The 13,747-nt window shown below is 35.4% G+C and overlaps 1 protein-coding gene across 3 annotated transcripts in view; it reads right to left on the bottom strand.

The window, feature by feature from the left end:
• Positions 1-1,111: 1,111 nt before the first annotated feature.
• Oamb (Octopamine receptor in mushroom bodies) overlaps positions 1,112-13,747 on the bottom strand; it is an 84,844-nt gene continuing 72,208 nt past the window's right edge. Inside the window, exons 3-10 of one of the 3 annotated variants that reach the window (XM_085203017.1) lie at positions 12,047-12,189; positions 6,861-7,097; positions 5,866-6,076; positions 5,409-5,562; positions 3,917-4,193; positions 3,193-3,410; positions 2,880-3,041; positions 1,112-2,677 (exon numbers count right to left, since the gene is read on the bottom strand). In XM_085203017.1, coding sequence (XP_085059143.1) covers positions 2,674-2,677; positions 2,880-3,041; positions 3,193-3,410; positions 3,917-4,193; positions 5,409-5,562; positions 5,866-6,076; positions 6,861-7,097; positions 12,047-12,189 — 1,406 coding nt within the window. In that variant the 3' untranslated portion in view covers positions 1,112-2,673. Of the gene's footprint in view, positions 2,678-2,879; positions 3,042-3,188; positions 3,411-3,916; positions 4,194-5,408; positions 5,563-5,865; positions 6,077-6,860; positions 7,098-12,046; positions 12,190-13,747 lie in introns of those variants that run through there. The other 2 variants (XM_085203018.1, XM_085203019.1) reach the window with 2 other exon arrangements.

The raw sequence follows: 13,747 nt of genomic DNA, 5'->3' as shown, positions 1-13,747 counted from the left end.
GTCAACAATGGACTTACATTGACTAATTTAAATTGTTATTCATACATTTCGTGAGAGATTAATGCAAAAGTGAATATTAGTGCATCTAATTTCAGTTCATCAATTAGGTACCCAAGGTGTACCTTTCTACTTTCTAAGTTTCTAATAACTATATATACATATAAATAAAATATATGAACAATAAGAAATACATACCCTTCAACGCCTCCAAAGAACATAGGTTCCATTTTGTATGCAGAGGAAGACTGTGGGTGTTAAAATAAAAACATATACTGGCGTAAATTTGATAAGATAAACTTATTTATTATTAACGCATAGTTTTGCCACGACGACGTTCACTCGACTGGTGCGAAATGTCGACCTGATGTTGTCAATTTGTTTTGACATCTGACAATGAATGTTATTTGACAGTGACGTTTGCATAGAATATATTATAATGGCCAATAGTGTAGAGTATAGACTATAGAGTACCGTAAACTATAGCGTCTGTCTGAGAATACTATGTCAAAAACTACTGACACAGACGATTAAGAACGGATTGAAACACGGACAATTAAGACGGAAAAATATATTTAAAAAATTATGAGTATATAGGTATAATACATTATTTGTAGTAAATATAATTTTATATTGATTGTTATAAATATATGTATAACGTTAATAAATAAATCGCTTTTTATTTACTTGCATCAAATTTGTAGCGACATCTATTGACGTGAATTGAAATATTCAAGTCCAAAGCTACGTCTGGACTAGAAAGTACGAACTTAGGCAAATATAAGGCTATAAAATAAAAAAAATGTTTCTAACAGTCTAAAGTTTCCATATTTCATATAGACGAATTGTGTGTTGAGTAGCGGAACTCAATGTCTTTACCTCATTACCAGGGTGAGGATATGAAAATATTGATTATTTTATTTTCTCAAGTGGTAATCGAACCCACAACCAGTCGCGTTTACAATCGCACGTTCGTGTCCCTGCGCCAAAACTTTCATCAATGTTCTATACATATTAGTATTTAGTTATTAGTGTTATTTATTTTGTTAGACAGTTTTCATCAGAGATTTAATCATATTTATATATTTTAGGAAGTTAGTAAATAAAAAAAATGTTTGTAACATTTGATGTATTTGTACATAATTTTTATACAGACACAATATACAAATATCGCCTAACAGACAATAATTATAATAACACATCGAACACACCAATCAATTATGTTAAAGAACGAGTAGAGAATCAAGAAATAATAATAATAATAAGAACTATAGAAAACAGAGATTTAAAATAATAAAAATATGACAGAACTTAAAGAAGTTCTTACAAATGAGTAATTTCATATTATATTTTTGGAATATCTTTGGCATTAATTAGTGATTATAAATATTTTTTTTCAGCTTCACACTATATTCCGCAGACATCAGGGTAGGCAGAGGGAACCTGTGTTAAGACATTCCGTTCCCCACTTTCCGCCGAATTCTGGAGGCATTGCGTGTTGAGTGGCGAAACTCAACGCCACCCTTTGCCTCGACACCAGAGCGAAGAAATGGAAATATAAATTTAAATAAATATTTCATTTCCGCAAGTGGGGATCGTACCCACAAGGAATTGGTTTACAGTCACACTTTGTGCCCCTGCGCCACGACAGGCCTCAATTCAATCAATATTTAATGGTTACATTTAAAATTAAACAGTAAATAACAATATTATATATAGACTTATAAAGTGTTTTTTTTTTAATTTTCTTAAATGTCAATTCAATAAGTGGACTAGAATAATATATAAAAAAAGCCTCTTACATTTGACTATAATCTGTAAAGTAATGTCACAGTTTAAAAAATTAAAAAGTATTATCAATGAGGTAGGTAATATTACGTTTACGTATACTTGATTAAAGATTTTAATTTAGGATTTTTTTACATTTATAATATTAAATTTAGTTTTAAAATTACATTCAGAATTATAAAGGTGTAAGCTCTTTACTTATAAAAGTATTCATATTTATAATGTTTAATATTACACTAAGTTATTGATAGGTATTTAGAAATTCAGTGACATTAGGATTAGTTTTTAACTAAAGTTAACAAAAACAATTTAAGTTTAGTAATGTTTAACAAAAGTAAAATATAATTGAGTATAATGTTGAATAGAATATAAAGCGTGACATAAAAACATATTCACGTCTTAAAGTATACAAAATGAAGTTATATACGTATATATCATTCGTTTAAAAAGACCCATAATAACAACAAATAAAAAATTAAAATTTAAAAAGTAAAGAGATTTTATTTTTTTCCAACCAGTAGTTAACTCTTCCGCTTTAGAATATTAGTATGTGTTCTTTTTTTTAATATTAAAATGTTATTCCACACTTAGGAAAGAAAATATTTTTATAGAAAACATGAAAATTTTAATACCTCTTGGAAAGCGTCCAACTGACAACTGTCAACTTCCACTGGGTTAACATTTTTAAACGTTTTCTACAAAAGATTCTTTTTTATTACTATGCATGCGATATTATATAATACTATTTAAAGACGTACATATAAGTCCATTTATTTAATTTTTACATACATTTATTTATATCTTTGATACCTATATTTTTTTATATATTATCTATACACAAGCGACGGTACTTTGGAACTGTGCGTTTTGCCGTCGCATGGCTGGACGTCACCTGTAAATTAAACGACTATTAAAAAACTGTTTTTTTTTACATATTGGTTAGAATGCTATCATACTATGAATTCTAATCTAAATCACTTCAGTAGTAATTGTATTAACATGGAACTTGGAAGAAGCATCCATCCTTATAAATTATCACATTTATAATATTATCAATATAAGAAAAAATATGAAAGGAGGAGTAAGTTGCATACCTATCAGTACTAGTATTATGCAAAGAGCTCTCTTCCTCTAGTGAGTGGGAATGGGAGTGGGAGTGTGGAGGTCTACGCCGCGTCACCTCCTCAGCAGCGGACTCCCGGCGCTTACCGCCGCCGCCACAGAAGCATTTACATATAATGCGTTTGAAGGCGAATCTGTATGGAAATAAAACAAATATAACATTTTTAAATATAAATGATAAGTTATTTGAATAAATAAATAAATCTGGTCATTTAAATAATAGAAATAAAACTATAAGATATATAATTTAAAAATAGAAAAAAATCTAAATGGATAATTTCTCACCTAAAATCTTTGGAAAATAGTGCATAAATGAGTGGATTTATCGCAGAGTTACAATAGCCGAGCCAGAATAACACACTAAATACTATAGGCGTGACACAATCTCCGCAGAAAGCTCGCACTACGTATACGCTGAAGAATGGCAGCCAGCAGAAAACGAAGCCACCAACTATGATGCCGAGGGTCTTGGCTGCTTTTGTCTCCATGCGGAAACGTTTTACCTGAAAATTGAAATAAAGTATAGAAGCTAGTAACGAGAGACGGGTGACAGAGTTACTTAAAAAAAACCGCTTCACGCTGTATCCCGCACATAGTAGGCATAGGGACCCTAGTGTTAAGACACTCCGTTCCCCTCTTTCCACTGAAATCTGGAGGCATTGCGTGTTGAGTGGCGGAACTCAACGCCGTTCTTTGCCTCGACACCAGAGCGAAGAAAAAAAGATATAAATGTAAAAAAATATTCATTTTCTCGAGTGGGGAACCCACAGCCGTCGCGTTACAGTCACACCCTTGTGCCGCTGCTCCACGGCGGCCTCAATTCCATCTATTTAATTTTATATATTTTTAATAATTTCTATATGAAAATTCATCTGAATTTTCATCGATGACGAATTTTTATACTATTGAACGGAAGCTATTTAAATATATAAACTGCGGCTTGCAACTATTAATTATTAAGAAATTATTGACAGAATTAAATATATTTTTATTATAAATCGTATGTTACCTGAGCTTTAATATTTCTTTTCCCCATACGTCGGGTCCTAGGTTTATCATCAAACTCATCGTACAAAGGCCCTGGAGCCAAATGATGAGACGGTCTCACTCTTAATCTACTTTCCGTCAGTTCTCTGCCATCTCTTTCATAATGGACAGCATATAAAGAAGGACTTGGTGACCTGCTCGGAGATCTGGAGTTCTCGTGGGCTGGACAAATTTGCTCTGTCGATGGATAGGAAACAGATATCTTGACTTTTTCATGGGCTCGCCTTGCACTGGAGTGCCTGAAATTGTAAGTTTCTGTTTAAAATGGAAATAATATTGATATTTCTAGACTACAACACAAAGATCTTAATTATAATGTTATATTCTCGTTATCTGATTCTATAGAGGTCAGTCGTGCCGTAAGGGCACACGCACACAACACATCAATTGCCTAAGCGCTCAACTTGCACTATGTGCAAAATGTGCGAGTTCGAAGCCTATTCTATGGATCTAACCTAACCTACTGTAAATATGCCATTTGGGTTTAAACTCGCATCAATAGAATCACAATAACAACGAGGAAAAGTATCGTATTATTTTATAGAAAATGTATAAAAAATAAATAATAATTTAAAAGAAGCGGAATTTAAGCCTGTGCCTTTAGTAATCTTTGAAAGAATGGGAGCGATCAGAGAGCTGGGATGGTTTCAAAGAAGCGCGAGTTCGAATCCCGTTACGTTATATTTGGTTAAATTGTCTAAAAGTATTTTTTTCTTTTTTCTTTCCTAATTTCCTTTTGCTAATGTGTGTGTTATATTTAAAAAAATGTTAAAACATGTTATCATTTCTAATATTACATGAAAAGAGAAAGAAGTTCTGCTTAATGATATACAATCTCACTTAAAACACTCGAGACTGGTCAGATCTTGACTTCGCTCTTGACCTTAACTTTTTTTCATACAAAAGATCTACGAGGCTGTAGCAGTGTTTTCTTTTTCATTTTTACATTGCCTCATTTTATATTAATGGTAACCTAATATTCTTTATTTGAGGAATGACGAAACATAATTACTTAATTTATTTTTAATGATTAATTAATTGTAATGATTAAAACAAGTAACTAATGTTTACGATCTCTTTTCACCCACAGTATAAATTGAAGGTATATTTTATTATAGGCTAAAAAGAATATGGAATTTAAAAAAACTATTTATTTTAGCTTTACACTGTATCCCGCACATATCAGGCAGAGGTGAAACCTAGTGTTAAGATACTTTCGTTCTCCATTTCCGCGGAATTCAATACCACGCTCTGCCTCGTAACCAGAGTAAGGAAATATAATGATGAAATATTACGCGACCGGGAAGGTTGTGAGAATCCACAAGCCCCTGTGCCTCTGCGACGCGCGACGATGTCCTGGAGGTTTGTTACATTAATAAAATGTTACATCAGATTATTCAAATCATCCCGATGACATTACAAAATGGTATCAATTACATCTATTAAGCTCTTACCGTCTAAGCCTCTCAGGTGAAGCGCTCAGCGACGTGCTCGTAGAGTGATTGGAGGCCGTAGATAGCGGCGACCCGTGCGGCCTGGCGGACCCTCGGCCTCTGTGGATGCGTAGCGTCAGGCGATTGTCGTCGAACCTGCTGCCGAGGCCTCGGCCTGGAATGGAAATCGGTATTTGTTAGCTTGTGATAACTTTTGCCATTGTCGTAATTGAGACTGAACTCGACTGTGGCTTTAATTCCTACTGGGTAGAGTGAGCTATTTTGTTTCTTTGATCTGGTAACATGACATAGCGCGGCTCTTAGTTCCGTTACTTAACACGCAATGTCTCGAAAATTCTTAATGAAATCAAATTCCCTTTACCTACTCTACTATCTATATGTATAAAAAACCGCGTCAGCCTCAAATATTTCAGTAGTTATATAATAATTATAATGAATAAACAGTAATATACCCAACCTTTAGTAGTACGAAATCCTTGATTAATAGCTTTGGTAGTCCTCACGGCGGCCTTATAGATCCTCCAATAGAAGAATAACATCACAAACATAGGTATATAGAAGGACCCTAACGCGGAATAGACCACGTAACCCGCGTCGTTGGTTAACTCACACGTCCAGGGACAGGGTGGGTTTAAAGTCCAATCTTCTTTCAACTCTGATTCATCAGGCTGTAAGGGAAGGCAGGTTTATTTCATAAGAATTCGGGTTATTTAGTTCATTTTCATTTCTTTCCTTCGCTCTAGTATCAGAGTGTAGTGTGGCGTTGAGTTCCGCCAATTTGATTCGAGTGGAAAATAAGGAACGGAAAGCTAAAAAAATAAGCTTTGGTCGGAACAAAGATTGAACCCATAATTATCAGTAAAGCTCAAATATTTAATATTTATACAGGGCTAAAACTAATTTCAGATATAAATAGAGTTAAACACCGCGATCTCTTAATACCCAATATGATTGTTAAACAAGCCCAACACTCAATCGGCATACTGGTCACGTTCGTTACGTTGATTATCCAAAAGGGACTAACAAGGCTGTCATGTTTTCGGTTTTCTGCGTTTTTAGGTTAACACGGTCTAGGATCTAGATATTTATTGGTACTTTTATTATTTTTAATATTATAAGCGTTCTACCGACTAGCAATCGAGCCTGCCAGAATATCGCGCATATTGTGCAGTCAATTACTGTTCAATTTGAAACAGAATATATCATAATCGAAACAAAAGTCAATGTGGTGACGAAAAGCTCTCTAATAAATGAGAATCGATACCACAGAATGATGTCAATAATATGTGTATACTATCAAACGTATGGTAGAGTGTGATATATTTATTTCATATATTTTTTATGCACTAATTAAATGAAATGTAACATTTTGCACTCCTTCTCTATATAAACTACTGTGCCAAACTTTATAGTTGGTACAGGCGACATATAAAACATAAACTAAACTCTTACCCGCTTATCTTTCCACCCGACCAGCGGCGGGAAGCAAATCACAAAAGACAGTACCCAGAGACCAGCTATCAAGGCCTTCGCTCGCTTCCTGCTCATTATGCTCGGGTAGCTCACGGGCCTGGTCACCGCCACGTATCTGTCTAGAGATATAGCGCACAGGTTGAGTATGGACGCCGTGCACATCCACACATCTACCGCCAGCCATACCGAGCACCAAACGTCGCCAAATATCCAAATCTGTGAAGGAAAGACAAATTAGGAAAGGACGCTTTGTTAAATAGTCAAATGTAGTCTTTTTTAGTCTAGTGTTTTAAATAGTTTATTTTGGTTATATTTAGTTTGCACAGCATCTGACTGTAAACACGACGGTCATGGGTGTCATTCCCACTTAAAAACTCCACTTTCCCACCAAAACTCAAATTCCCACTCATTTTTATTTAATCTCTAGTGATATCACAAAGTGCACCTTTCGCCACTCAAACGCAACGGAGTGTCTTTACACTGATATTTCTATGCCTTATAGGAAAACAGATTGAGTAATTTTAATTTACTCCGTTTATTAACCAAACGGCTCTGATATTTATAATATATTAAACCACTATCTCTAAATTCATTTGAAATGGAAGCACGAATACTAACATATACGTACAATATTATGTTGACATGTATCGTAGCGCAGATGAGCTAACGTTCAATCAGGCACCGTCGCGTCGCGTCGTACCATGTGTTAATGTCGATTATTTACTAAATTCTAGTGGAGTAACTAGTAACTCTCTTTACGAAATAAAACTTTTATTTTCCCTGTTACCGTATTTTGAAAAATCCCCCCTGCTCCCTTGTTATATAAAATGTTATAATAAATACATACTTAATTATTTTTACCAAACACTAGTAGTCAGAATCTGAGCAATTTGTCATTGGGCACAATTTTCTTTATAAATTGTCGTTTTTCCCCGCATCACCGTGGGATAGGTATATAACGCAAACTAGTGAGAACACACTGCGTTCCCCACTGTCCGCTAAATTATGGAGACATTGCCCGTTAAGTGACTGAACTCAATCCCGCACTTTATCTTGTTACCAGAACGAGGAAATTAAAATATTACGAGTAAATAAATTGAGAATAGAATCCATAACCGACACGTTTAAGTCAGCTTTATAAAATACAAAATGTCGAGTTTCCACAGTAGTAACTTAACGGAAGCGTCACATGGCGCTCAGATTTAATTGAATTACAATAACAATATTAATGAATACTGTTTGTTACTGTCACTGCAAATGTATGTTGTGTTGTGTATTTACTTTATTTGATACTTATTATGTAATTTATAACATAATAATTTCAATCGGTAACGAGGCAAAGCGCGGCGTTGAGTTTCGCCACTCAACACACATGGCAATGGTTCCAACGTCTCTCAATTTAACTAACTCTTATACACATATATAACTGTTAATTAAACCGCAGTTAATGTTTTCAAGTCATTAAGTTTCGCCACCACATTGAATATTCCAAGTGACAATCACTTCCGGTGCTTTCCTAGCTTTATGGAGATGATAATCTTCTCATTTTGCTAACGAATTCATTGATAAATTATTTTTGAATTGTAAGTGGGCTACTCGTACTCGTAAATATTCTAATTTGATGGGTTTATTTTGTTTTTTTGACTGGGAATCGAACTCATAACCTTCAAGCTCACAGTTGAACACAAAGGTACACAAAGCGTGCGACTGTAGACGCAGTGGTTGTGGGTTCGATTCCCACTCCGGGAATAGAAAACTTGAGAGGAGTGTCTTCATTAATAGCTTCAGTCCGCGTGGCCCACTGTACGCGGAATATAAAAAAAGAAAATCTAAATAGCAGTAGCAGCAAAATAATGAGTTTCACAATACCCAAAGAAAATCGAAAAATCCGATAGCTCTTTGCAGGGATAAAATGTGCATCTTCTGTTCCATTCCACGGGGGTGAACGAAAATAGTATAAAAGTTATTTGTGAAATGTTCGTACTTCGTCTAAGCAAAGGCTACGAATTAGTTCCTTCAGAATGAACCAGTTAATGAGATGTTTGTTGTGTTTAACATTGTTTTCTAATAGTGTTCAGTTTTGTTTTTTAATGTGGTGCAGCGGCTGACTATATATGCAACGGCTGTCGGTTTGATTCTAACTGAAAAATAATTCTTTATATGTTTTCCATGCTCTGATACATAAGTTGAGGTCAGTCGTTGCAGGGGCACAAGCGTGCGGCTATAAACGCGACAAGTCGTAGGTTCGATTTCCACTTCAAGAAATGAATTAAACAAAGCGCCGCCGCCTTGAGTTCTAGTTCGAGCTACGCAACATGCAATACTACCTTAAGAATAGCGCATTCTAAGTGTCCAAACTAACTAACTCGCACTATACAATAGAAAAAATATTTCAATTCATACTAATAATTTCTGAAATTAGTGCGTTCAGCCAATCAAATTCTGTGCTTTATATTTGCTTAGCTCCACGCTGTATCTTGTACAACGCAGGGTAGGCAGAGCGAACCGACTATTAAGACACTCCGTTCCCATTCCGACACTTCCATTAACTAACGCTAACTTTGCGAGGCGTTTAGTAGTTATAGGTAAATGTTTTCGAAACCAATTTCAACGTTCGATGGATTCTTCAGTATCATAAAATACAGTATCGGGGGAATCGTTGTAAAGGATTTTACGAGGATACAAGTTACAACGGCACGGGCAATAACGATTTTGGACAAATTTTGGAAGATGTACAAAATTTGTTGTAACATTAATTTTCGTAATCAGCAGGCGGAGGTAACTTAGTGGTAAAAAGGTGCTTTTGTAACAAATTGTGCCCTTTTCGACACATTTTTGAGTCGAGTGCCGACACCTCAGCGCTACGCTTTCTCTACCAGAGCGGGGAAATGAAAATACATATAAAATAATCATTTCTTCGGAAGAATAATCGTACCTACACCCTATATTTCACCTATCAGATCTTGGAAATCCAAATATTTTTGATTTAAACTTACAAGCAGAATATTAATTTTTGTAAAGAAATATTTTAAGAATATAATAGTATATCTTATATTCTAGCGTCTGGTCGTACCGATGATTGTGGGTTTTACTCCTACTCGAGGGACTACTCAAATATTTTCATTTCTCCGCTTTAATGCGTCAAAAGCACAGCGTTGAGTTTTTACCATACAACGCTTAATTTGGGTGAAATGTAGAGAGCGGAGTGTCTGTATATGTTCGACTATGCGGCTATGCGGCTATGCGGGAGAACTTTTGAAAATAATAATAATATTGTAGGAAGTATACACTCAAGTATTAGTACAACCGATAAATCAAGTAAAGGTTTTTCGTGACTTAACGTAAAGCTGAATCATTAATAATAAGTTGCCTCTAACAAAGTACACAAAGATCCTATCAGTAAAAAAGCTCATTAAAAGTGAATAATTGTGTACGGAAATATATATAAAGGATAAATGGCCGTCGTGGCGCAGGGCACAAGCAAAGTCGTAGATAAAACCTAGCAATTATATATACTAGTGTTGTATCTTTTAGTGTTTGAATTACGTATATATAATGCAACTTAATCTCTCTACACTTTAGATAAAACCGCGTCAAAATCTGTTTATTTAATTGAAAAATAGCTAAAATATAAGGCTACAATAGTGGGAAGCGACTTCATTATATTTTGTAAAGTTAAAGGACGTGGTTCCCAGACTCGGTCGGTGCGGCCACTTGCTAATGAATAAGACAATAAATTATCTGAGGGAGCCTCTCCTTTATAAGAATGCTTAAATATATGAATTTCAAAATGTTGTATAAGAATTATTTATAAATATTCATATATTGTACCAGTAAATATTTTACAAAAATATCGTTGTTTTTTTTCAGAGAGTTTTTCAAGAGTCAGTAAATGCAAAATCAAATAAAAAAATCAGCTTTACGCTGTATCCTGCACACAGCAGGGTAGGCAGAGGGAACCTAGTGTTTGATCCTTATTTTCCGCCGGATTCTGGCGGCATTGCATTCTGAGTGGCGGAACTTAATGCCGCGCTGTGGTTCGACTCAGAGCGAAGAAATGAAAATATAAATTTAAATAAATATTTTATTTCCCCGAGTGAGGATTGAACCCGCAACCAAATGTATGTGCAAAAATGTAAAAGCAAAATTTTGTAAAATATAAATAGATACCAGTTGTTGCCCGCAACTTTGTTTACGCGGACTTTAAAAACAACTTTTTTTCCTGTTTCCGTAAGAATTTTAAGGAACCCTCTCTTAGTGCCTGCCCTGGTCTACATACATATCAAACTTCATCTTTCTAAGTGCAGTAGTTTCGTCTGTGCGTTGTCTGTTAGTCTCAGTAATAGAAGAGTTTTATATGTATAGATGATGCCTTCTATAACGTTTCCTACTCGAAACTCTGCCTCGAACTTTATGTTTGCTCCACTTTTGTTCTAATACGTATTTGCCATTCATATCTTGCGTATGAAAGAGTGCATTCGAAATACAACTATAAAGCCCATAGCATAAAACTCAATTTTAACTGACAATCTAAACGTTGATGGTTATATTTTTTATTACTTCCTATTGAAATTTCTATTCTATTTTCATACACTTAAAGTTTAAAATATGAAACGTTTGGAGCTATGTATATTTAAAGATAAGTAGTTTTCAGTTTTATTTTCAGGTAGTACGGTATAATTTGCATTTCCAGTTTACTCGTTCATTACATAATGCTTAGATTTTTGTTTCTTTACGTATCTCCTGTATTTAAGGAGGTTCACGGTCTACTGTCTATAATTTGGTTCTTCAGTTTTTGTTTAGGTTTCGTTAGGGGCAGGTCTTTTTATCAGACTCAACGACATCAAGGGGATATCACCCGATGGAACATTGTTTAAATATATTAATAATTTAAAAATATTTTTTTAATTAATTTAAGCAAAGTAGGGTAGTTCCATTAATTAACACATGTTGCCTCTGTTGTAAAGGAAGTTCGAGTTATTTTTTTTATTTATACAGCGTGAAGGTAACAAAAAAAGATATGTGTTTAGTTCTACGTTAGCAGGTACACTAGACCACCTGAAGCCATTTCTATTACAATAAGTATATTGACATAGTATTCTAAGGAAAACTAAAATAAATAGTAGGTAATACATATTTTTTCAAAACCAGGTAAGGAAAATTACCTGGAAGACTTCCCTCGTAGCTGAGAAAGGAAGCACAGCGACACCGACAAGTAAGTCAGCAACAGCCAAGGACACTATAAATAGATTTGTAACACTCCTTAGCTTCGACGAGCAAAGTACCGCCGCTATGACCAGGCAGTTACCTGTGAAAGATACAACATATATATTTTATTCGAGCTTCACTCAGTATCTAGAAGGCGCTATATCTATGATATGATTACATTGTTTTCGATTAGCCATATGGAACTCAAGTAGTGGAGGCGAGTGCGCATTGAAGAGGAGAGGAGAGGCCCCACTCGGGTCGCAAGTCCCGGGCGCTGCTCCCGACCTCAACAGTATGAGTATTTGTATTTGCTGTAAACTCACAAATTGATGTTAATAAATTAATTTGGCATAAGAGTGGTTTCCTTCACGTCATTAAAATACAGAAGATTGCTTTGAGAGCGATGTCTGGTGTGTGGTGGTGTGCACACCCATATACCCCAAGCTACTGTACAATGCCATAATCCGTAGTCACATTGACTATGGATTATTTGTTTTAGACCCCTTTAACAAAGTTGCTACTGAGAAACTCAATAAAATTCAATACAAATGCCTAAGAATTATTATAGGTGCAATGAAGTCTTCCCCCACCAACGCACTGCAGGTGGAATGTGTAGATCCGCCTTTTCCTATCCGTCGACAATTCCTATCGGATCGGTTTGTTGGTAAAATGTTACAGCTTTCTTCCCATCCCCTATGGTCTAAGCTATCTGATTTAGCGGACCTCATCCCTCGAGGCAGGCCTCTCCCTTACTTGCTCAATAGTTTCCTTAAATTTACCTCTATTCCTCATCCCTTGTCATCTTTTCTATCTAATCCTTTATTCCGCACGCCTTACAAGGCTCTAGTACACCATCCTACTGTTATCACTAATCTTGGCCTAATCAAGGGAGATGTGACATGTGATGTGTGACACCAACACAAAATTTCAAGCCATAGTAAATGAAAACTTTTCAAACCATGTCCTCTCCGTCCGTCCGCTTTCTAAGGAAAGCTGTGTTGGTGCAGCATGCTGGATACCAAAATTCAAAATTATATTACAATTTAAATGTCCTCCCGAATCATCTGTGTTTACTGGTGAGGCTGTTGCTTTGTTAGAAGCAATCTGGTTCACACTCTCCCATGACTTTAAACAGACTGTCATATGTACCGACTCATTAAGCTGTATATTGGCGATAAAGGGAAATCCATTTCGTAGTAAATTAAGATCTTCAATTATTTTAAGGATTCGTGAAGAACTGTACTCATGTTATCTAAAGGGATTGGATGTTACTTTGGCATGGATTCCAGGGCATTCTGGAATCAATGGGAACGAATCTGCAGACTCTTGCGTAAAATTAGCCATCCAGTGTGGTAATTTAGATAACTTTTTTATTTCGGCCCAGGATCTGTTGTCACTTGCATTAACTCATTTGGATGTGTCTTGGTCTGAGTTCTGGGAATTATCAAAATCTCAGAAAGGTAAATATTATGCTACTATCCAACCCAATATCCCAAGGCGACCTTGGTTCTTTTCTCGAAAATTTGCTGAACGGAGGATTATATCAACTATTTGTCGTTTGCGCCTTGGGCATGCATGTACACCTGTGCACTTAGCTAAGATCAGGGTCAGGGACCACTCACTGTGTGAGTGTGGCCTGGATGAAGGTTCCCCTTCCC

This window comes from Heliconius melpomene, chromosome 19 (assembly GCF_056956725.1).
Source record: "Heliconius melpomene rosina isolate 202511_hmr_F chromosome 19, ASM5695672v1, whole genome shotgun sequence".
Lineage (NCBI taxonomy): Eukaryota > Metazoa > Arthropoda > Insecta > Lepidoptera > Nymphalidae > Heliconius > Heliconius melpomene.
Note: the sequence above shows the minus strand (reverse complement) of the source record. Positions and strands in the feature narration are given on the sequence as shown.